The 25,276-nt window shown below is 34.1% G+C and overlaps 1 protein-coding gene across 16 annotated transcripts; it reads left to right on the top strand.

Annotated features, from left to right (window-relative positions):
• Positions 1-746: 746 nt before the first annotated feature.
• On the top strand, positions 747-24,481 carry LOC107895828 (uncharacterized). Of its 16 annotated transcripts, none has more exons than XM_041079305.1 (12): positions 779-1,827; positions 1,924-2,122; positions 2,392-2,444; positions 2,548-2,582; positions 3,625-3,854; positions 4,464-4,540; positions 4,852-4,891; positions 5,021-5,121; positions 5,479-5,772; positions 6,099-6,237; positions 6,319-6,500; positions 20,486-24,481. In XM_041079305.1, the coding sequence occupies exon 12, from the start codon at positions 21,554-21,556 to the stop codon at positions 23,600-23,602; it is 2,049 nt and encodes a 682-aa protein (XP_040935239.1). In that variant the 5' UTR covers positions 779-1,827; positions 1,924-2,122; positions 2,392-2,444; positions 2,548-2,582; positions 3,625-3,854; positions 4,464-4,540; positions 4,852-4,891; positions 5,021-5,121; positions 5,479-5,772; positions 6,099-6,237; positions 6,319-6,500; positions 20,486-21,553; the 3' UTR covers positions 23,603-24,481. The 16 variants fall into 16 exon arrangements, 15 of the variants coding, with proteins under 15 accessions (XP_040935231.1, XP_040935241.1, XP_040935239.1 ...); XM_041079303.1 differs by having other exon boundaries at positions 3,625-3,893; XM_041079297.1 differs by lacking the exons at positions 4,464-4,540; positions 4,852-4,891 and having other exon boundaries at positions 747-1,221; positions 1,646-1,827; positions 3,625-3,893.
• Positions 24,482-25,276: the final 795 nt, after the last annotated feature.

The following is a 25,276-nucleotide window of genomic DNA, read 5'->3' as shown; positions in this document are numbered from 1 at the left end:
AATAAAAAAATTAAAATACTATTATTTAAAATAATTTTAAAGTTTTTTGGGTATATAAGTGATTGTTTTTTAATTTATATATTAAATAGTATTAATTTTAAAAGGCATTAGCGGCATTTATTTAGAAAACGCCACAAAAGGTTTGCTAAACGCCGCAAAATATCGTTATGTTTTAAACAAAACGGCACCATTTTATTGGATTTGTTAGTGGCGTTTTGTGTAAAATGACGCAATAGGTGCATTTTTAGCGGCGCTAGGGTATAAACGCCGCTAAAGGTGATTTCGTTTAAAACAAAACGGTGACGTTTTGTTGGTGCACGTTGAATTATATTTTGATTAAAAAATGGGAAACCACATTTCAATCTCTATTCTCTAAGATTCAATATTTAAATTATATATTATTATGTAATGTTTTAATCAAAAAGTTAAGAATATTAACTATTTAGATTAATTAACAATATTATAAAAATATATAGACTACATGATATTAAAAATTAAAGTATATGCAAAAAAATCTGAAATTTAAATATATTAGAGAGACCAAATTAAAATTTAACCATTTTAGTAAATAATAATAATAATAATAATAATAATAATAATAATAATAATAATAATAATAAAAGAGAAAAAAACAAAAAGAAAAAATTACTGGGCTACATTCTTAGTGGCGTTTTTTGAAAATGCCGCAAAAGATATGAATTACCGTCGTTTTCATAAAAAACGCCACATACATCTCTTAATAGATTGAAAACGGCGTCGTTTTTTGGAGCCCCAAATTCCCTTTACTTTTCCCAATTCAGATTAACCCCAAACGTCTGGTTCCCCAAACCTTGAATCTCCAAATCCCCTAAAATTTCCCCCAATTGGATATCCTCAAATCGGTTTCCCAAAATCCACAAATCAAAATACCTTTGATTTTCTCTGAAGTCCCTTTGATTCTTTTTTTTTTCATTTTCATTTTCATTTATCATTGAAAGAAAATAAAAGAGGAAAAAAAAGTTCTGATAAACTTGAAGAAAAGATGGCAAAATCATTGAAGCCAGCGTCCTCCGATTAAGAACTGTACAATGCTTCGAGTTCATCGAAGAGGAGTGAATGAACGCTCATCTCAACGGTGAAGAAGACAATGAGGAAGAGATTGAAACTGTTGCTCGTTCTGCCGATGCCTCCGACAAAGATGATGACGCTGTCCTTGAAGAAAAAGCCGATGATGCTGATGATGTAATTTTATGATTCTGACACTCTTTTATCTTTCTCCTTTTACTTTGGTTTAAAATTTTTATTATTTTTGCTTTCGGACATAGCTATTTGTTTCTAGGGTTTGCTGATCATAAAAAATTATTTCTAAGCGTTTAGTTTTCATGTTTTAGTATATATTTTGCTTCTAGGGTTTTAGTAAGGTGCTGGAAAGCTAAATTTGCACTTTATAGTTTATTGTTTAGGATGAGTCTAATTGGGCTGATCCAGAAATTAGTAAGCGAGAGAAGGACAGGCTCAAAGAAATGCAGAAACTAAAAAAGTAGAAGATTCAGAAAATACTGGATAGTCAAAATGCTGCCAGTGATGCTGAGTATTCTGGGGAAAAGTTTTATTCTGTTCATCTTAAGTGTAATTTATGGTTTGCTAATGTTTGGTTGAATGATAGAATAATAAGGGAAAGGAGCGGTTGAAGTATCTTTTGCAGCAGACGGAGTTGTTTGCTCATTTTGCTCAAGGTGGCCCAAATTCAATTCTTTTCATGTAAGGTGTAGGTGCACGTTGTCCCTGCTCACATGTTTAGGAAAGTCATTAGTATCACCAAATTCCATTGCAAACTAGGGCTTACTGGTACTCTATTGTTTTTTGCTTTGATGCATCTCTAGCTCTCAGCTACCTCTTACATATGAATATTTAAAATAAAAATATCTAAATTCTTTTTTGTAGCCACACTTGTGAGAGAGGATGAAAGAATTACAGATTTGAACTTCCTTATTGATCCCAAATTGTATTAAGAAAATTGGCTGGATCTAGTAAAAGGAGGGTTCATAGCAAATGTTCAGTGCGCTGAAGTCTGGATAAGATAATTGTCTTTGCTGACAATCTTTTTGCACTGGTTGAGTATGCAATGAAGCTACGCAGTGATGTAAATTTCTAACTTCGTATGATCTTCCAGTGATGTAAATTAAAAATAATTTGTAATTGATATTTTTATTTTTATTTTCATATTTTTATGTTACCTTTAAATTTAAAAATTAAAAAAAACACAACCTGAATAAATTTAGAAAAAGAAACTATATACTTAAATCTAAAATATTAAAATCTTGAAGTTTTTATTTTAGCTAAAATTTTATTAGCTTTTTATATAATTTTTACAGTTTCTTCTAAAAATCTTTCCTGACTCAAACTCAACAGGTAGTCAATAAGCACTAAAACTGATTTTTCACAGTTTTCTTCTTCTATTTCAGGTATGTTAAGCTTATCTTTTACCCTTTTTTTATTTTCTGTAATCTTTTGCTACTTTGGGTCTCCTGTAATATAAATTTCTTCCTTTTCTTTCTTTTTTTGCAGCATTTTCAACAGCTACGTACCATGGTTTTCAACAGGTTTGTCTTACTCTTTCATAATCTACTTGCATAATGTAATTTATATCTTTTAATTTGCCTGTCCTGATATCTTGATTTAACTTGTGCACTTAATAGCATTGGATATCGATATTTTATTTGAAAGGGCCAACTAAAATTATATATTTTTCTATTTTTGTTTCTGGTATTTCTTCAAAATTGTATAAATAAAAGATATATGCAAACAATATATCAATTAAAAATAAAATCTCATGAAATGCATTAGTTTTAGCTATTCATAAATTTCAAATCTGTTATCAATTTATTCTTCATTATGAAATCTCAATAAGCAAAAGTATCTAGTTTTAAGTTTTGTAAAAAGAAAAGTTTTTCATAAGCGGTTAAGATAAGTTGATTTATCTAGCACTAAATAGAGAAATAAAAAAGAACATCTGAATTTTGAGAAAGAAACAGAACTTTTAAGATATTCATATGAAGGCAAGAATATATGTATATATATTTGAAAAAAAGCTTCTTAACAAAAAAATTGGCTTTGTAAAGGCTGTTGGTAAGTGGTAACTCACATGATTAAGCAGGAACATTGAAAGCAATCACAAAGATATTTAAAAGATTGAAATATATAAGAGAAGTTATTTTGAGAAACTAGGAAGACAAATTTTTCTTTTCTTATCGTTGTATGGTTATGAGTTTAATATATGTTGCAAGCTTACTAATCTTTTATTTGTAAATTAAGATCACTGGATTCATGAATAGATTAACAACAATTGACATTTTTTCCTATATGCTGACACTCAAACTCTTTTGACATTTTTTCAAACCAGTACTCTCCAAGCTTCACCATTGATTCATGCTTGTTCATGAGTAATTGAGTATATAAACTTTCTTTAATTTACGACTTTTTGGGTCAAGTCTAATTTTCGTTGTATATAAACATTATTTATATCTACTTTATTTTATATACTGGTCCTGTTCCATGGTCATCCTCTTTATTCATTATAGGTTCCTTACAATCTCATTTAAATATCTCACTTTGAATACTCCCATTTTCTTATTGATTTTGCAGATCGGTTCTCTAATCCTTTTTTCAGGTGTAGCGTTGTTTATACGTTTGGTTGTTGTTGAAGAAGTGCTACTACCATAGCTACAAAGAAGAGCGTTGGGGACTTGAAGGAAGCTGATTTGAAGGGAAAGAAAGTGTTTGTTAGAGTCGATTTGAACGTTCCATTGGATGATAACTTCAACATAACTGATGACACAAGGATCTGTGCTGCTGTTTCCACCATCAAGTATTTGGTGGGTCATGGCTCTAAAGTCATCCTCTCTTGTCATTTGGTACCTTTCGTTTATTCCTTTTCTTTAGATTTGATTTCTTTAATAAAAATTTTCTTTTGATCCCATACAGGGTTTTTGGGTTTCTGTTTGCCTTTTGATATATCTGCCTGTTTTAATCTGGTGTTCATTGAGATCTTTATGGGTATTTGTGGTCTTGAGATTTATTTTTGATTGACTAAGCTAGATCTGTCTGAATCGGATGGAGGTAGCATCATCTCTATTTTTTGTTTAAATATTTTATGTTCGATCTCATTAAAATCACCGCACGAAGATAGTATTTATTGATTTTTGATATATCTAACAAGCATGTTCTGTGGCTGATATTTTCATAGTTGTTGTCTGTTTTTAGCTTGTAAATTTGTACACCTTTGTTTTCTCTTGATTCTAATTTTGAGATTGGTTTATTATTTGCACAATTTTGGCTGCAATAGTTCATCTAAAACTATATAATTGCTTTGGCGAATGTTAAGGTAGAATGATTCTTCTCCTTATTCCATTAAATGATAGTCTAAGCTCTTAAAGAATATCTGGGGCACGGGATAAGTACGTGTATGTTTTTGTTTTGTTTAGTTAGGATGAGCAACCAGAAGTACAAGGACTAGCAATTTTGGTCTCAACTGAAAGAGGATCAACTATCAGTCCAATTGGTATTTCTGTGTGTGTGTGTGTTTTCTTATGATTTAAGGGTTTTTTCTTCAATGGATTTAGTTGAAAAATGGAATATATGTTCATTGCAATACTTGGACTTGAGGTTTTTAGAACTTTGATTTGCATGAAACTTTGACTTGCGGGTCTCTTTTTGGAGTAATAAAGAGGATATGCTTGGAATAGATGCAATTTATTAGTAGCATATTGGTTGTTTGTTGGTTGCTTGATTTCTCTTTTATTGTTTTTCTCAGCTTAGTTGCATTTTCTTAAAAATTCTTCTTGCAGTACTTATGATCCTTTTTTTTTTCAGAGTATAGTGATGTTGCAGCTGTGTCAAAGCACTTCCTCAAGTATTTTAGCCTTAGTTGATTTTAATTTATACATATTTTTAAGGAAAACAATGTTCTAATATAATTTGCTAGTTTTAGTATAAAGCAATTTGATTTTAATTTGTTTCATTTCCTTTTTATGTGGTGTAGGGGGTATGTTGGAATTCACAGTTCGGGATTTAGAGACTTTCTGCTGAAACCGGAGCTGTTTCGATCTATTGTGGATTCTGGTTTTGAACATCCTTCCGAAGGCAAAGTTTTAAACTCATGTCTGATGTTAACATTCGTGAATTCCATGAATTAAGTCATTTTGTTTTTCTTGCTTTTAGTGACTTATAATGGTGGGCACTATACAAGTTTGGTGCTTTATTATTTTGATTTACTGTTTTGGATGAAGCATTTGTTGTTGCAGGATATGCTTTGTAGTAATCTTTGAAAGACTTTGCCTTCAAATTATAATTTTTCAACTTAATTTATCTAGGCATGAAAGTATTCAAAATTATCATAGCTTTTCTTATCTGTTGATTCAAACTATTCATTTAAACTCTTTTTTTATTTTTATTTTTGTATATACTTATTTTAATTAAAGCTTTCTTCAATCAATGCAGCTCACTTATATGTAGACAAGCTATGTCGAAGCCTTGGGTGCATAAAGTCAAGATTAAGTTTCCTTCATTCCTTGATTGAGGATGCTCGTGGCAAGGTTGATAAGGAAATAACTACATCACATCCCTCACTCTGTGTTATACGGGGAATTTTACAGTCAAAGACCAGCTCAAGTAATTCCAAAGTGTTGATCTTGGCAAAGCAAGTCTTCTGGTGGTCTTTGAAGAATTTGTTGATGTCTATGGGATTATCCTGGAACGAGTTATCAAGTTTTTGCACAAACGCAAATCCATCAGGTGCCTATCAAGTTTCATATTATTTGCATAATGCTTATCAACAACTCACTTCATTTGGTGCTTTATGATATTTTTTTTTGCCCTGTGAAAAGGCCAACTTAATAAAGTTGTTACTGCTGGACATAGGAAATATACAGTATGTATAAGGTAACCACTTTTAAATGATAGGTGACTAATAGGAGGCGTGATTGTGTATAGTCTGCAAATGCACAAATATGCCTAGATAAGATTGCTATGACACATCTAGAACCAAATATAAGATGCTTAGTAAATTTGGGAGATATTGTTGGAATTCAACAAATTAAAGCTTTGATTTAACCATGTAGGTCAATTGCAGTATTTCTCATAGCAAAGGCATGTGGGACCTTTTTGAAATATTTATCCAACTTTTAAAAGTCGTACCAAAAGATTAAGAATGCAACGCATTGCACATTATGGAAAACTAAAGATAAAACTCTGAAGTGGGTGGGTCCATCCGAAACTTTAGTATGCCTGTTGTGCAGTGTTAGGAAGCCATATGTGATACTCTCTTTCTTTCTCCTCAAGGAATGTTCCTGCATCTTTTCCATTCAAATGGAGGCTTTTGTGGCTCATCTAGAGTATCTTCTCCCCCCCCCAAATCAGTTGGCTTGACTCATCTTCACTTTCTGAAGATTGAACTGGATGACTCTAGTGCTTCCAAATCACTTTACGAAGGTGATATCCCCCAGATTGCAAAGAAGTTGACGGTAAGTCTCTTCTTTCTTATTTGATCAAAGAATTTATCTATTCATTGATGATATCTATTGAAACCTGCTATTTTGAGTAGGATTATAAACACAATTGCTGAGCTAAATGCGTGGGTGTACTATTTTTGTAATTTTAGTTTTACTCCTAGAGCCACATTTTGTGTAACAAAATTCAAAAAAAAATTATAGAACAAAAAGACATTATTAATTTTAGTAATACTGTTAAGAGGGTTTTTTAGGTATTAGGTCAAGGAATGAAGACATTAAGAGTTCAAAAGATTTGTAAATTCTTTTGGAATATATCAATTTTAGTAAACAGAGGAACAAAATATTGCATGTAATTTGATAGAATGACCTTTTGGAATATAAATTGTGAATTTAAGCATGTTGCTTGTGTTAGTAGTTTGCAATGTTACTGGTTTATTTAGCACATTGCTCAGAAAAGTTTAAACCAAATAATATAAAATTACCTGTTCGTATCAATAAACAAACAAGTTAAGTGCTAAGCTCAATGGATTAAGCTCATTTGGTGGGCTTTTTTATATTATATGGGTTAAGCCCAATAGTTTTGCACTAGAATATTTAATAATTGCATGCACTTTTATGATAGTCATTTAAAAAACTCAAAAGCCTCATAGAAATTGCCTTATCCTTCAGAGTTTGTTTTTTATTACTTTTCAATACATTATTTCTACCAGCTTGTGTTTGAAGTTGAGAAAATTTCTCTAGGACGAGTTAGGGGTGCATAGTTGAGTTACAATATGGGTGTATGATTTGTATTAAATTGGTCTTTACCATTGAAGTTGATATCCTTTTCAATCATTAGGAATGAAAACAATTTACAAATTATTTATATTCATCAATTAAATAACAACCAAAAATTGAGTGCTGTAAGGGATAAGTTATGAACTTTAAAGTAATATATTTCCTTACGGAATTAACAGCAAAAAATTATTTAATTTCCTGCTTGAAGTTGATTAAACCATGATTTAAATGCAAAACATTTATATGCTATTCACATGCTAAATTACCCATTAGTGAGCTTAAAATTTATCTATTCGAATGTGTTAAATTCATTGTTCAATGTGATGTTATTTATGCCAATGTATTGAGTATATTAAGTTGTGCAATTTGATGTTATATGTGGCGTTAATGTTGACTTGTTAATTGCATATTTTATTATCAATCTGACTTAGGGTTCTGAATTTCGAAGAACCTTATCTTAAGATAAGTTAACTGGAATCTGATTTTGTTATTTTGGTTGGTTCTTGCCTTCATATGTCATTTATTAACTTTTGTTCCTTTTTTCTTAGGTTTGAGTTTTTTTGGATGCATGGTCTAGGATTAGCTGAATTCATGCATAGTGACTGACTTGTTTGAGCTAACTGCTGATCTTAAAGTGTGCATTCTACCATTATTTTGTTCTATTTGTATTTTGTTAAATTTCTGGTGTAGTACGATAAGTGTGGTATTTTGTTTGATTGTTATTGATAAACTTTTTGTTTGGTGGGACATATATTTATATCATAGATATTATTCTTCTTCTAAATATTTTGATAATGAATTTTAATTTTTTTTATATTTTTCATGACTTTTATAATATTTTATTTATTTTTTTAATTTTATGACATTTAGCGGCATTTTTAAGAAAAGCGCCGCTAAAGGTCATGACCTTTAGCGGCGTTTGTGGGAAAGCGCCACTAAAGGTCATGACTTTTAGCGATGTTTGTGGGAAAGCGCCGCTAAAGGTCATGACCTTTAGCGGTGTTTTTTTAGATAAACGCCGCAAACTTTAGCGGCGTTTCCTATAACAGCGTTTTTTGCTGCGCTTGCAAAATCGATGCAAATAGTTTTAGCGGCGCTTAAAGGCCTAGAAAAAGCCGCTAAAAGTCAGTTTTGCTATAGTGACTTCTCGCAACCAGAATTCACATTTACAAAACTTTGCATACAACTGTTTATCTCGCAGAGTTTGTAGCACTATTTTCAGATGTTCAGCATGCTCAGATTCATCACGTGAATAAATCAAAATATCATCAATGAATACAACAAATTGATCAAGATACGGTCTGAAAATTCTATTCATTAAATCCTTAAATACAGCAGGTGCATTCGTTAAACCAAAAGGCATAATTAAAAATTCATAATGCCCGTACCTCTTTCTGAAAGTAGTTTTCGGAATATCAGAATCCTTTACTCGCAACTGGTAGTAACCCGATCTCAGATCTACCTTACAAAACACAGTAGCACCTTTCAACTGATTGAATAAATCATCAATTCTAGCCAGAGGGTATTTGTTCTTTACAGTCACTTTATTAAGCTGTCGGTAATCAATACACATTATCACAGTGTCATCTTTCTTTTTCACAAACAGAACAAGAGCACCCCATGGTGAAAAACTCGGTCTAGTAAACCCTTGATTGGTCAATTCTTGCAACTGAGATTTTAATTCCTTTAACTCGGTCAGAGCCATTCTATACGGAGCTATTGAAATCGAAGTAGTACCAAGTACTAATTCAATGCCAAACTTGACTTGTCGAATTGGAGGCAAACCAGGTAGTTCATCAGGAAACACATCAGAGAAGTCACAAACTACAGTCACTGATTCAACTTTCTTATCATTCACTTTTGAATCTAACACACAATCTAAGTAAGCTTCACAACCTTTCTTCATATAATTCCATATTTTCATTGCAGATACCACAACTGGTAGTCCATTCAGATCACTAGACTCAATTCGGATTATTTCATCATTCTTACACCTTAAATCAATGACTTTTTGTTTGCAATTCACAATAGCATCATGCAAAGTTAACCAATTCATTCCCAGAATTATGTCAAATTCATTGAAAGGTAAAAGCATCAGATCAGCAGGAAAATAGATATCTCATATCATTAACGGGCAATTCTTGCAGACTTTATTAACCAAGACACTTTTGCGTAGGGTGTTCGATACTCTAATTATGAATTCAGTAGAATCTGCAGGCAAAGTCTTACTGTGTACTAAATTTATACAAATATAATAATACGTTGATCCAGAATATATCAATGCAATCACAGAAGTATCATAGAGAGTAAAAGTACCAGTAATCACGTTAGGAGACGAGGCTTCCTCACGAGCTCAGATAGCATAGGCTTTGGTAGGTGCTCTGGCCTCAGATCTAACAATAGTATCTCCAGTAGCTCTTTGACCACTGCTTGCATTTCTTGCATTCCTGGAAGGTCTACCTCTAGCTGTGGTGTTGCTCGGTCTCAGATTCTGTACATTCTCTTGCTCAGCAAGTTCAGAACAATCTTTTACAAAATGGTCAAGAGATCCACATCGAAAACAAGCTCGGTCATTCAATCTATAATTTCCCAGATGTATTTTTCCACAGTGTTTACATTCAGGTCTCTTAGATCGGACATTTCTGACACTTGCAACGGAAGTAGCAGGGACTCTGAAGTTTGAATGCGATCTAGCTCGCTCTCAGCTTGAATGTCCCAATAGTATTTGGACGGTTTGATCATCTCGGAATTTCTTTGACATAGATTGAAATGATCTACTCGAAGATCTCTTTCCAGCATCTCTAGCTTCAGAATCAGCTTTTTTTTCTCTTTACTTTATTTTTCAACTTACATGCTCGTTCAACGAGTACTACCATTTCTTTAATTTCCAGAATTCCAACTAACAAACGGATATCGTTGTTTAGTCCATCTTCAAACCTTTTGCACATTATTGCTTTATTTAATACACATTCCCGAGCATACTGGCTCAATCTCACAAATTCACGTTTGTATTCAGTAATAGACATATGACCCTGTTTAAGCTCGAAAAACTCTTTACGTTTCTGATCAATGAATCTCTAACTGATATATTTCTTTTGAAATTCAGGTTGAAAGAAATCCCAAGTAACCCATTCACTCGGGACTACAGATATTAAAGTTTTCCACCAATGATACGCCGTATCTCTTAGAAGTGAAACGACACATTTAACATATTCCTCAGGACTCAAAGACATTTCATCAAACACTCGTATTGTATTTTCCAGCCAGAATTCTCCTCTTTCAGTATTATCATTCGTTTTAGCTCGGAATTCTTTAGCCCCATACTTTCTAATCTTATCAACTGGTGGTCTACTCAACTGTACCAGATTCACTCGTGGCATATCAGGAGTTTTAGAAGGATTAACCAAGGGTGGAGGTTGTTGTACAGTCGGATTGGTTCTAATATATTGGGTGAACCATTCATTCATCATCTGATAGAAGGCTTGCTTAGCTTCGCTATCACAGCTACTCATAGCCGGTCGTGAATCATCTTGCACAGTCCCTTGCGCGGGAACAAAGCATTGCTTTCTACATCGTCAGCTATAGCTCTATCAGGATCTATTTGCTATATGAAAGCACATTGCAAAGTGAGGAGTCATCACACTATCACAGATTCAGATATATGACATGTATAGCTAGACTCACATACGCTATGGTAGTCCCAGAACCAACTAAACCATAGCTCTAATACCAATAAAATGTAACACCCTAACCCGTAACTAACATCAGATTAGAGTTACAAGGCATTACCAGAAAAATAGAACATTTCAGACCAATTCAGAATCACAGATATTATTTAATATCATTTCATAAACAATATCTCTTAAGATGGTCTACAAAACCTAAAACATACGTTTAAGAAAGGTTAGAGCTAAACCAAACACATTCATAAAATTCAGAACTTAGAAAATATTTCAATTCTATTGAGGTCACACGCTCGTCTAACCAAGCTGTGTGCCTCACACGGGCATCAGACACACCCATGTGAACTGGCCGTGCCAAAATAGGGTAAGCATACTGACTTTCATCCACAGCCAATAGGCACGCCCGTATGCTATGGCCGTGTGATACTTAGCTGGCTATTGACTTTAGCCCATGGCCACACGACACGCCTGTGTCCCCTGACCGTGTGGCACCATGCAGGCTTGATTTAAGCAATCCTACAAGCATTAATATACAACATTCATACCAAAATTTCCAACCAATTCCATGCTTAAGAATGACCGAAACACATTAGAACTTAGCACATTACAAGCATACACAAAACTATACACAAACTTATCATTTGTTAGCCAACTCCCATGGCATAATATATACACAACAAAACTTATATACATAGACCTTCTAGCTTATTTCAAAAGTACCAAAATGAGTTCTATAGTGTGGTGACGATCCTCAACTATCCCTGAGCCTTTAGTAGCTACGATAACTGTAAAATAAGCAGAAATCACACAGATAAGCTACAAAGAGCTTAGTAAGCCAAATACAATTGGTCTAACTACTAAAGCGTATAAATACAATTCACCCATATAGATTCATAACCATTTCATAGAATAATTCGTAAAATGTTTCATTTCTATACATATTTCACAGAGACAGTTTTTCATATTCAGAAATTTAGTACGATACAAACGTACCTGCATAGGTAATACATTTCATATACTCAATCTCAGATTTCCAACGCTATCATCAGACAGGTCAGAAACGATATAGATACTCATAAACAAGTACAACGCCGACGTCCCGGACGTGGTCTTACATGTAATTCAATAACGATGCCTCTGTCCCCGACAAGGTCTTACACGAAATTAGATATGATGCCGATGTCCCAAACATTGTCTTATACGTAAATCTCAGTCGAGGCTTGTGTCCCAGGCACGATCTTACACGATGTCTCAGACAAATGTCAACTTTTCTTAGAAACATACAGAGCTTTCCAGATATTAACATGTTATCATACTTTATATGTGCAGAATTTATTTCAATTAACACGTAACTGTAATTTGACTTACCTCAAACAGATTTCGTACAGAACGAGTCGACTATTCGACTATTTTAGACTTTCCTCGATCTAAGTCTGATTTTGTTTGTTCTTGATCTAATACAATAAAAATTCAACCATTCAATAATTTATTTCATTCAGTTTAATCCATATACACATATTTAGGGCACTTTGCATTTTAGCCCTTATATTTTCACATTTTGACAATTTAGTCTATTTTTCACAAAATCACAAATATGCAAAATTCACCAGGACTATAGCTTGGCCGAATATACATGACTTTCATATCAACCCAAACAACATATTTAATTCAGAATTTAGTCCTTCAAATGTAATATCCCGAATTAGGGCCTAATCAGAATAGTGGTTTTGTGACCACAAATCCGATATAGAAATAATTATTTTATGATTATTTTAAGGTCTATGATATGATTGCATGATTGTCTGAAAATTTCGTGAAGAAATTCTATGCATAAAGTGCTTAATTTGAAGTTAGGGACTAAATTGAATAAGTTGCAAAACTTGCATTCTAAAAGTTTTTAGTATGAAATTGTTTTAAAATATTAATTAGGAGGTCTTAAATAGAAATTTGACCAATTTCAAAGTTTATGGACAAATATTGGACATGAATGAAATTTTTGGAAAGTTTAGTAGTAAAGGCATTTTGGTCATTTAGGGGTAAAATGAATTAAAATAGAAAATTAAAAGCCAATTTTGCTCATCTTCTTCACCATGGATGTGTATACCAAGGGAGACTCCATGGATAGGGTTTCCAAGCTTCCAAGCTTGATTGTAAGTCCGTTCTAGTCTCATTTTTAATGATTTTTTACGTTTTTGGAGTCCCGGTAACTTGATTTAGCTTATGCTAGCAATAATTCAACCTAGTGTTCATATTTGGAAAAATACCCATAGGTGAAATTTGTGTATTTTGGTGTTTTATGATAGAATTTTAGGTTTTAAATTATGTTAGACAACTTGTGCTACTCTTTTTTAAGTGAAAACGAGCAAAAGGGCTTAGTCGGTAAAAATACCTAATAGTCACAAGTACATGTTAGAGTGAGAATTTGATGTTGCCATAGAAGGGAAAAATGATCAGCATGTCATAAAACATAAGAAAATAGGATGAAGTTTAATTTCCGTATCTTGGGGCAAAAGTGCAAATATGCAAAAGTTTAGGGGTCAAAATGAAAATTTTTAGAAATATGATTTTTGGACCCGTATGAATAGCGTGACTAATTATTAGGCTAAATGTGATATTATAGATGAAGGAAATCGAGATTCGGGATTAAATCGGGAAAATACAAGGTTATGGGCTAAAATGGTAAATTGCTATTTTTGGATTGAAATAAGTTCGTATGATAATAATAATGCAATGTTATGTTTGAATTATATTTCTTACTATTATTGCATATATTTTATGATTTAATATATTGGAAAAGTTGATGGAATGGTGTTTATGATGTGGAAATATGACATGAATGAATGTTACATGAAATGTTAGAAAATAAAGATACATGACAAGTGATATATAAAATATGTGATATATGTTATGTAAATTCTTAAAAGCTGATTTGATATTTGAGTTGTCTTATTATACTATGAATGGATAATTGGTACTATGGATAGTGAGATCGACAGTTCGAGTAAATTCGTACATAAATAATCTATCGATTCTTTTTATGTTATTATATTTTGATATCATATGAAATGTGGCTGCCTGTCAAATGGTTATTTGATGTAAATTATGAGTTTAAATTGATTACGGACAATTTAGTAAAATGTTGAAAAGTGAGGAATTTCCCGATTGAACATTCGGAATAAAAACGATACGAATGATCTATTGTAAGGTCGTATGTGTAGTACTAAGTGTAGGCTACTATGTGTACCCGAAAACTGTGATCACGTGTGTAGTACTAAGTGCAAGCTACTACGTGTAACAGATGGTTAGGTCACGTGTGTAGTACTAAGTGCAGGCTACTACGTGTACCGGATAATTGGTGTGTAGTACTAAGTGCAGGCTACTACGTGTACCGGATAATTGGTCACGTGTGTGGTACTAAGTGCAGGCTACTACGTGTACCGGATAATTGGCCACGTGTGTAGTACTAAGTGCAGGCTACTACGTGTACCGGATAATTGGTCGCATGTGTAATACTATGTGCAGGCTACTATGCGTACCAGATAGCTTTGGCTACAAGTGTGAAAATATGTGCAGGCAATTGAGTATCAGTTATTATTCTGAAGAGTTTAACGGGAAAATCGATTAAGTAAAAATACAATTGAACATGATTATATGATGAATAAGTGTAGGTATATGTTTATAAAAAATTTATGAGCAATGTGCTCGATAATTGGGTGAATTTCGATAAGACAAAATGGATTAAGTGGAATTATGTAAGAATGAATTTTAGTGGTAAAACAGTGTTGGACAGCAGCAGTTGCATGACTTTGAAAATTCACTAAAAATTTTGGAAGTTGAATAAAAATGCAAATGATACATGAAAATAAATCTTAATGAGTATTTTCACATGAAAGAAACAGGGGACGCAAAAGACTTCTATATTGTGTGATATTTGAATTCTTGTGAAATAGGTTGTGAATGAATTCGAGATTCCCTGTTCTGACATTAGAAATTCACCATAAATTGTACAAAAATTATTGAGTCATACCTTACATGAATGGATTCCTTATTGAATCTAATTTTAAGGGAAACAAATGGAATGGTCGTTGGAATTCTGTACAGGGAGAAATTCGGTTCGTAGTGCATAGGGGTCAGAGTAATCATACCCTGAAACAGGGGAGACTTTAACTAATAAATTGTACTAAATGGCCTGACCAAAAATTCTAGAAAAAACGTAGTAAGTATACATAAGAGTCTAGTTTCATATAAAATTTACGGAATTGGATTTCAAGTTTTGTAAGTTGAGATATGATTTTTTTTAACACCAGGACTCCAGAAAATAGCCTGTCCTGAATATGTGTAATTGTACAATTATAGTGTTTTACCTTGAAAAGCATAGTAGTAATTGCTTATTATTTTCATATGAACTTACTAAGCGTAAAGCTTACCCATCCTCTCCATTTCTTTAGTATTGGCAGGTCGACTCGGGGTTGGAGATCGTCGGAGGCAAAATCACACTATCAAACTATCATTTTTGGGAAAATTAATTCAAATATTAGAAATATCAAGTGAGTGGCATGTATAGGAAGTTGGTTTTTGATATGTATTTTTATTATGATTTTGACCATACGTATCAGTCTGCATTGAGTTATCGTATAAAATCATGAGATGTGGTCATTATCCATTATGGTTTATAAGTTTAATTAATCGTCATGTCCTATGTTTTGATGTGATGATATAGTTAGCTTTGTTTGTTATGCATGTGTTCGAAAAGTTTTGAATTAAATGAAATTTTATGGATCGGTTTTTGTCTATGTGTATTGTTAAGTCTGGTAATGCATCGTACTCTGTTCCGGCCTTGGATACGAGTAAGGGGTGTTACATTTAGTGGTATCAGAGCTATGGCTTAGTCAGTTCTCGGACTAACCTAGCATGTGTAAAAGTCCAGCTATACATGCCACTGATCTGTGATAGTGTGATGTCTCCCGACGCGTATGAGCACCGTCTTGCTTAGACAGAGGTACTCTCCAACCGAGCTTCACTGACCATGTTCAATGTGATGCGAAGGTGTTTGAATAAAATTACGATTATGATGAGTCTCAATTTAGAAAAGTATGAATAAAAGTTTATTATATATATATAAGTGATAACACGTGAGATGAAAGGTCATGTTGTTATAAATATCCATACTTGCTTGATGCTCATATGATGTAGTGCACTTGGCTTACTTGATAAGATGAACGGCATAAATAGAAATTCGTAGAAGTATGAGTAAAAGTTCCTAATATCATGATATGAATGAAAATGTCATTGCCTTGATTGAACGTTGAATGTTGATGAATGTCAATGATATTTTTTATGAGATAAATGATTATAATGAAATGAATTTATCTATGTTAAATTGTTTGGACTGAATTATGTGATTGTAATTATATGTATATGATGATGCACGAAACGAAAGTTGTGATTGTGATATAAATATCTATGTTTGTTTAACCCTTATATGATGTCATGAGTATAATTTGTTCGAGTAGATAAATGGATAAGTCAAGCTATCCAGAAAACATAGGATGTATGCATAATTATACTTGACTAAATGAGATAACTGGAAAGTGAGCATTAAATCAATATGTATGTTAGTTACTCAAAATGAATAATATGATTGAGATATGATTGCTATGAAGAAAACTGTGTTACATATATATGTATATGAGAGTTGAATCAGAAGCCCTATGACCCCTTTCCCCTTACCAAAGTGGTGTTTTATAATGGAATTTCATGAGATTTATACTGAGTAAGTTTCCGATTGAGAAACCAAAGAGTTCAGTGCTAGAATAATTATAAAATGATTAGAGATTGAAGAATGAATTGATAAGTAAAGTTAAAGCTAGAAAAGTATCAGATTGGCATAAGGATTATTGGAGTTATGCACTATTCCAGTTAGAGAAGAAATTTATTTTGATAAATCGAATTACTAAGGTACAAGGTCGAGAAAAGTGCAAATAAAAATTTATTCAGAACTAGTCTTCTTTAGTGAAAAGTAATATGAAATTTGTGATGGCAGAAATAGTTGGGGAAATGATATTTGAAATGTGTAATATCTGAGTGTGACAGTTACGATTGGACAGATTTTAGCAGTTTCTTCTAAGATGTTCTATGTGTTTATCCGTTCCCAGAAATATTTCTATGGTTATTGATCTTTTGAAGAAATTCTTGTTATATGGGGATGTTTTCTAATCCTGATGTTACATGAAAGCATTCGTAGCCTGATTGGTTTATAATTTATATTGCTCTATTCCTTCGGGCATTCTATTATATTCTGCCTGATAAAAAAAAATTGATGAGAGAATATGTATGATACTATGATTCAGTTTCTTCTACTTGATGCTCCATTTGATATGTATATATATGGGAAGATACATTGTTCTTGTTGCATTTGATTCCAGTGAGACTAAATGATGTTTTCTACTGGATTTCTTTTCTCGAGGAATTATCGGGATCTTTTATATTTTCCTATGAGTTTGGTTTTTCAATTTTCTGGCATAGTATCGTATCTTGGGTTTCTTTATTTTGGATTTCTTTATTCTGGGTTTCTCTATCTTGGATTTCTTTATTCGATTTTCTTGTTATCTTTATTCCGTAATTTGTCAACTATGGCTCATGTTCAGAGTGCATTCTTTAGCTCATGATAATCATGTCAAGTATGGTTATACTTCTGATTTGATTTGGGTGATATGGTGATTTCAGTATTGGGATTTTTCTAATTTTCGTGTAAGGTTTGACAACAGTAAAGGTATAAGTGATAAAAGTGTGAGTTTCAATCGGTATGGTGGACTACTTCTCTCAAGTAAGTCGATTATAGTTAATGTCTTCAATTGAGATATTTTGGTACTTGAGCTAATGCAATTGAGACTGTTTTGATTAACGTAATGAATGAATAGTTAAGGATGGCATGATGAATTGTTTTGTAACTAGAAGAAAGGATTATTTTCGAGGTTATATCAGAATTATTTTTGTAGCGGAAAGAGGAAAATGTGATACAAAATGGCACTCCTGGATTAACAGGGGGGCCCTGCTCTATCTGTCCCATTAACTCTGCCCCTAGCCCTAGGCATCTATCCAACACCAGGAGTCTCAGCCTCCCTTTTACTCTTACCCCTTTCTTCCTCCCGATTTAAGTGCTCAGTACGCTTTACCTCCTCTATCTTTGCCTTCTCCACCAACTCTGACAAAACTCGCTCCTTTTGTGGAGCTATTAGTACCCTGAGGCTATCTCTAAGTCCACCCTCAAACCTAACGCAACGCTCATACTCCGTTGCCACCATTACTCTTGCATAGCTACTAAGGCATAGAAACTCCACCTCATACTCTACCACCGATTTGTTTCCTTGGGTTAGGTTTAGGAACTCTTTCCTTTTAGCATCCACATAGCTTGCACCCACATACATCCCTTAGAAAGTGGCTTTGAAGAACTCCCAAGTGACCCGCTCCGGTTGGGTGCCCTCTTTCACTATCAACCACCACTGGTAGGCTTCTTCCCTTAATAGTGACACAGCTCCTTTTAGCTTTTGTCCCGGTGAGCAGTCCAAATCCACCATTATTCTTTCAGTGGCCTTCAACCAATATTCAGCCACGTTAGGAGCCACGCCGGCCATGCCTTTAAAGATTTCAGCCCCGTTCGATCTAAGTCAGTTTGGAATGGACCCCCCATTTTCGCTGCCATTATTGGGCCCAGCGACCCTTTCCAAAATTCTCAGCATTGCCTGCGACAATGCATATTCTCCCGCGTGTAATATCCTGAATTAGGGCTTAATCGGAATAGTGGTTTCGTGACCACAAATCTGAGATAGAAATAATTATTTTATAATTATTTTGAGGTTTATGATATGATTGCATGATAGTGTGAAAATTTCGTGATGAAATTCTATGCCTAAAGTGCTTAAATTTAAAGTAGGGACTAAATCGAATAAGTTGCAAAACTTGCATTCTAGAAGTTTTAGTATGAAATTGTTTTGGAATATTAATGAGGAGGTCTTAAATAGCAATTTGACCAATTTTAAGTTCATGGAAGGAATTTTTGAAAAGTTTAGTAGTAAGGGTATTTTGGTCATTTAGTTATTAAAATGAATTAAAAACAAAATTAAAAGCCAATTTTTGTCCATCTTCTTCATTAGGCCGAAATTTCAAGGGTTCTCCATAGCTAGGGTTTGTTTCAAGCTTCCAAGCTCCATAGTAAGTGATTCCAAGCCCCGTTTTTAATGATTTTTACGTTTTGAGATCCGGTAGCTCGATTAAGCTTATGCTAACAATAATTCAACTTAGGGTTCATATTTGGAAAAATACCCATAGGTCAAATTTGTGTATTTTGATGTTTTATGATAGAATATGGGGTTGTAAATTATGTTAGACAACTTGTGCTACTCGGTTTTGAGTGAAAACGAGTAAAAGGGCTTAATCGGTAAAAATACCTAATAGTCATAAGTACATGTTAGAGTGAGAATTTGATGTTGCCATAGAAGAGAAAAGTGATCAGCATGTTGTAAAACATAAGAATAAGGAATAAAGTTTAATCCCGAGCCTAGGGGCAAAAATGTAAATTTGCAAAAGTTTAGGAGTAAAATTATAATTTTGCCAAAATTTGAGTTAAGGATTAATTTGTTAATTTGAGTATTAAATAAACTAAATGTGTTATTTTAGATCAAGAAAGACGTGGAATCGACCTCAATCGAGGAAAAGAAAAGATTGTGGACTAAATTGCAAAATCTTTATATTTTGGTACCAAGGTAAGTTCATGTGTAAATAATGTAGCATAATTGTTATTTTTAAGTTATTGATGTTAATTATATGATACGCTGATTTTTAATCGTGAAATATTATGCTTTGTAGTTAATGTTGAGTAATATGCAAATTATGTTTACTACTTGATAAATATGAATTGCTACTGAGTATCGGTTCCGATATTCCATGGAAGACGAAAAATGTGAGATCGAGGGAAAAAGCCCGTTTGAACCTTAGGAATAGATTAGGATACAAGTGACATGTCACTAGGATGGTTGAGCATCCGAACTCGTTGAGTTGAGTCCGAGTTCACCTATGGATGCGAATTTTCGAACTCGTTGAGTTGAGTCCGAGTTCGTGAGATGTAACTAGGCATCCGAACTCGTTGAGTTGAGTCCGAGTTCACTTAGGGGCGGGTTACATGATTTCTTGATTACATATGAGGCATTTATGTGCAAATTATTCGTGTATCCGAGTTGTATTCCGATGTGTTCAACGGGTGAAATTTCTAGTGAAATGGAAGAACACTTAAGATGCAAGTGACGTTTTGGTGAGTGATGTGAAATGGATATTTTAGACAGGTATGTATTTAACCCTCGGGTTGAGTATTGATACAACCACTATAAGGTAATAAGATGATGAAAAATGATCAGAAATGTGATATGTGTTTTAGTGATGTATGCTAATGTTGATTGGTACAACTATTTGTTATGTTACTTATTATTTGCATATGAACTTACTAAGCATTTATGCTTACTCCCTCCTTCTTACTCATTGTAGTTTTGGACAAGCCAGCTCAGGAGTCGGGATACGTCGAAGGCTCAGTCACACTATCCGGAAGACTTTTGGTAAATGGCTTGTAAATTTAAGTATGGCATGTATAGCAATATACCTATTTTGTGTAAATGATCTTATGGTATGGTTGTGGAATGGTTGAGGAAATGCTTGATAATGATAAATTATGAAAATGGTTAGTGTAGATTATGTTTGATGTTAAGGAAAACTATTAAGATACTTAGTGCATAAAAACTCATAAAAAGGATGAAATTTGCCATAAACAGAATACTGCAGCAACACTGATGCGAGTTTGAAAATTTATTAAAAATCATAGAAATTGAATTTGATGGAATACATATCAAATTTAAGCTTATTATGTCTAGTTTCACATGAAACAAATGAAACAGGTAAAGGAATTATATGTTAGAAGATATTTGAATTTTAGTGAAACAGGGTCATAGCAGTTTTTGAATCCCCTGTTCCAGATTTAGAAATTCATTATAAATTATAAAGATATAATTAGGTGGCATATTTTATATCATCAGAATCCTTATTGAGTATAGTTTTAGTAGAAACAAATCTCATAGTCATATGAATTTTGTACATATAGAAATGTGGTTCGTAGGAAACAGAGGTCAGACCAGTCGAGTCCTGAAATAGGGGTAACTTTAACTAATAAACTGTACTAATTGGCCCAACCAAAAATTCTAAAAAAAATTTAGTAGATAGGTATATGAGTCTAGATTCAGGGAAAATTTACGGATACTGATTTCGAGTTTCTTAACTCGAGATATTATTTTTCTTGTGACTATGACGCAAGTAGCTTAAAAGCTGTGAATGTAGAAACAATAATCCAAAGTTCTAAAAATGTTAAACTAAGCTTAGTAACACCTCATACTCGACTCTGGCAATGGTCTCGGGCGTGGGGGCGTTACATTTTGTGGTATCAGAGCAAGTTTAGTCGATTCTCAGACTACGTGTTGTATGTACGGATTTTGCTATACATGCCATATGTATAAATTGTGATAGTGTGACGACTTCTAACCTTTTTAAAAGATTTTTATATAGTAAATGGATCCTGATCCAGCTGTGACAGATGAAGTAGAGAGTAATGCGCCAGCTCCGGCTGAAGGAGCAGCGCCGACTGAAAGTCCACCTCCTACTGTTGGTCAGGGAGGAGGAGAAAGGGGTCGGGAAGCCTTTCTCCAAATGATGAGTGCATGGTACACTGAGTTCGTTCGTACGAACCCAAATGTACGACCTCCCCCACCTCCCCCAATTCCTCAACCTGTACCCCCGATGCCTCAAGGTATGGATATGATAAAATTTCACAGAACCCCTGTTGACAGAATTCGTAAACAAGGGGCTGAAGAATTTAGAGCAAATATTGATGATGATGCAGAGAAAGCAGAGTTCTGGCTTGAAAATTCTATCCGAGTATTTGATGAATTATCTTGTACACCTGAAGAATGTTTGAAATGTGCTACATCTTTGTTGAGAGATTCAGCCTATAATTGGTGGAAGACTTTGATTTCAGTGGTACCGAAAGAGAGGGTAACCTGGGAATTCTTTCAAGAAGAGTTTCGGAAGAAATATATTAGTGAAAGATTTATTGATCAGAAATGTAAAGAGTTTCTTGAGCTGAAGCAAGGTAATATGACAGTCTCAGAATATGAAAGAGAGTTTGTTCGATTAAGTAAGTATGCCAGGGAATATGTTCCTACAGAAGCCAAGATGTGGCGACGATTTGAAGACGGGCTTAACGAAGACATTAAAGTATTTGTCGGGATCCTTGAACTAAAAGAAATGGTAGTACTGGTTGATCGAGCTTGCAAGGCTGAAGAACTACTTAAAAAAAAGAAAAAGGTAGAGGCTGAGACTAGAAATTGGAAGAAAAGACCGATGAGTGGTTCATTTTCACAGCAACCTAGAAAGTCAAGGAATATGAATCGTCGTTCCCAAGCTTCAGCTGGGCAATCATATGGGAATTATAGGAAGCAAAATGTGGGTCCTAAATCCCAGACTACTTCGGCAGCCAGTGTAGGGAACTCGAGATTTATTAAACCTGAGTGCCAGCGGTGTGGTAGAAATCATTTTGGTCCGTGTAGAGCAAATGAATGTTTTCGATGTGGTTCTCCGGATCATTTTATTAGAGACTGCCCAGAGAGAGCTGAGAAAGAAAAATTTCAGAATGTAAAATCTAGTGGTACAGACTCGAGGGGAAGGTATTCGAGAAAAGCTGGAAGTGAAACAAGCAGTAAGAATGTAGCCAGAGATGCAACAGTTAGATCTGAAGGAAGAGCTCCAGCTAGAACTTATGCTATTAAAGCGCGTGAAGATGCTTCCTCACCCGATGTGATTACCGGTACATTTTCTCTTTATGATACTAATGTTATTGCTTTGATTGATCCCGGTTCTACTCATTCATATGTATGCATGAAACTTGTGTCTAGTATGAATATACCTGTTGAGAACACAGAATTTATGATTAGAGTGTCGAACCCGTTAGGCAAATGCATGATAGTTGATAAAGTATGCAAGAAATGCCCTTTAATGATTCGGGGTCATTATTTTCCAGCCAACTTGATGTTGTTGCCGTTTGATGAATTTGATGTTATTTTGGGTATGGATTGGTTGATATTGCATGATGCTAAAATAAATTGCAAAGAAAAGATTATAGAATTAAAATGTGGAAATGGTGAAACTCTGCGAGTTGAATCAGATAAATCAGAGGCATTATCTAGTATGATTTCTTCGATGTCGGCTCAGAGATATTTGAGAAAGGATTATGAAGCTTATTTGGCGTATGTAATTAATACAAAAGAAGTTGAAAAGAAAGTTGAATCAGTGCCGGTTGTGTGTGAATTTGCGGACGTATTTCCAGAAGAATTGCCGGGTTTGCCTCCAGTCAGGGAAGTAGAATTTGGTATTGATTTGATACCGGGAACAGCTCCGATTTCGACTGCTCCGTATAGAATGGCACCAGCAGAGTTGAAGGAATTAAAGTCGCAGTTGCAAGAGTTGACTGATAAAGGTTTTGTGAGACTTGAGTTTTTCACCTTGGGGTGCTCCCGTGTTATTTGTGAAAAAGAAGGATGGTTCTATGAGGTTGTGTGTTGATTATCGGCAGTGAAACAAGGTGACAATCAAAAACAAGTATCCGTTGCCAAGAATTGATGATTTGTTTGATCAGCTAAAAGGAGCGACATGGTTTTCAAAGATTGACTTGAGATCTGGGTATTATCAGCTGCGAGTAAAAGAGTTAGATGTGCCTAAAACTGCTTTTAGAACAAGGTACGGTCATTATGAATTTTTAGTTATGCCATTCGGATTGACAAATGCTCCTGTTGTGTTTATGGATTTAATGAATCGCATATTTCAGCCATACTTGGACAGATTTGTTGTGGTGTTTATAGATGATATATTAATTTATTCAAAAGATGAGACAGAGCATGCTGAGCATTTGAGGATAGTTTTGCAAACTTTGAGAGATAAGCAGCTGTATGCTAAGTTTAGTAAAAGTGAATTTTGGCTCCGGGAAGTTGGATTTTTGGGTCATATTGTTTCAGGTGATGGTATACGGGATTGATCCTAGTAAAATTTCAGCCATTGTTGATTGGAAACCACCGAAAAATGTAACTGAAGTTAGAAGTTTCTTGGGGCTAGCTGGGTATTATCGGCGGTTTGTAAATGGATTTTCTATAATTGCTGCTCCTATAACTAGATTACTCCGAAAGGATGTTAAATTTGAATGGACGGAAGAATGTCAACAGAGTTTTGAAGAATTGAAAAAGTTATTAACAGAGGCACCAGTGTTAGTACAACCCGAATTAGGTAAAGAATTTGTGGTGTATAGTGATGCTTCTCTAAATGGTTTGGGGTGTGTGCTCATGCAGGAAGGAAAAGTGGTGGCATATGCTTCGAGGCAGTTAAAACCTCATGAGAGGAATTATCCTACTCACGATTTGGAATTGGCTGCGGTGGTGTTTGCTTTGAAAATTTGGCGACATTGTTTGTATGGTGAAAAATGTCGGGTATATACCGACCATAAAAGTCTTAAGTACTTGATGTCACAAAAAGACTTGAATTTGAGACAGCGAAGATGGTTGGAGTTATTGAAAGATTACGAGCTTGTTCTCGATTATCATCCGGGAAAAGCGAATGTGGTTGCTGATGCTTTGAGCAGAAAGTTGTTGTTTGCTTTGAGAGTTATGAACACTCAGTTGAAAGTGTCAGATGATGGTTCGATTCTAGCAGAGTTAAGAGCAAGACCGATGTTTTTACAAGAGATTTCTGAAACTCAGAAAAATGATCAAGATTTGCTAGCCAAAAGAAAACAGTGTGAAGCTGATACGGGATCAGATTTCAGAATTGGTGCTGATGGGTGCTTAACGTTTAAAGATCGGATTTGTGTACCGAAGAACGAGGAATTGATTCAAAAGATCCTACAGGAAACACATAGTGGTTATTTCTCGATTCATCCGGGTAGTACGAAAATGTATAATGACTTGAAGAAAATGTATTGGTGGAATGGAATGAAAAGAGATATATCAGAGTTTGTGTCCAAATGCTTAATTTGTCAACAGGTGAAAGCTGAACACCAAGTACCTTCGGGATTACTCCAGCCTATTATGGTTCCTGAATGGAAATGGGATCGGATTACTATGGATTTTATATCTGGGCAATAGTTGACAGACTGACTAAATCGGCTCATTTTATTCCGGTACGTACAGATTATTCTCTTAATAAGTTGGCTGAATTGTATATCCGAGAGATTGTTAGACTTCATGGGAT

This window comes from Gossypium hirsutum, chromosome A10 (assembly GCF_007990345.1).
Source record: "Gossypium hirsutum isolate 1008001.06 chromosome A10, Gossypium_hirsutum_v2.1, whole genome shotgun sequence".
In the NCBI taxonomy this organism is placed as follows: domain Eukaryota; kingdom Viridiplantae; phylum Streptophyta; class Magnoliopsida; order Malvales; family Malvaceae; genus Gossypium; species Gossypium hirsutum.
The sequence above is the reverse complement of the archived record's forward strand: the minus strand, read 5'-3'. Positions and strand labels throughout refer to the sequence as shown.

Bases quoted from the DNA above. Each gene is read 5' to 3' on its own strand.
- LOC107895828 (XM_041079297.1), top strand. From the start codon at position 21,554: ATGGATCCTGATCCAGCTGTGACAGATGAAGTAGAGAGTAATGCGCCA.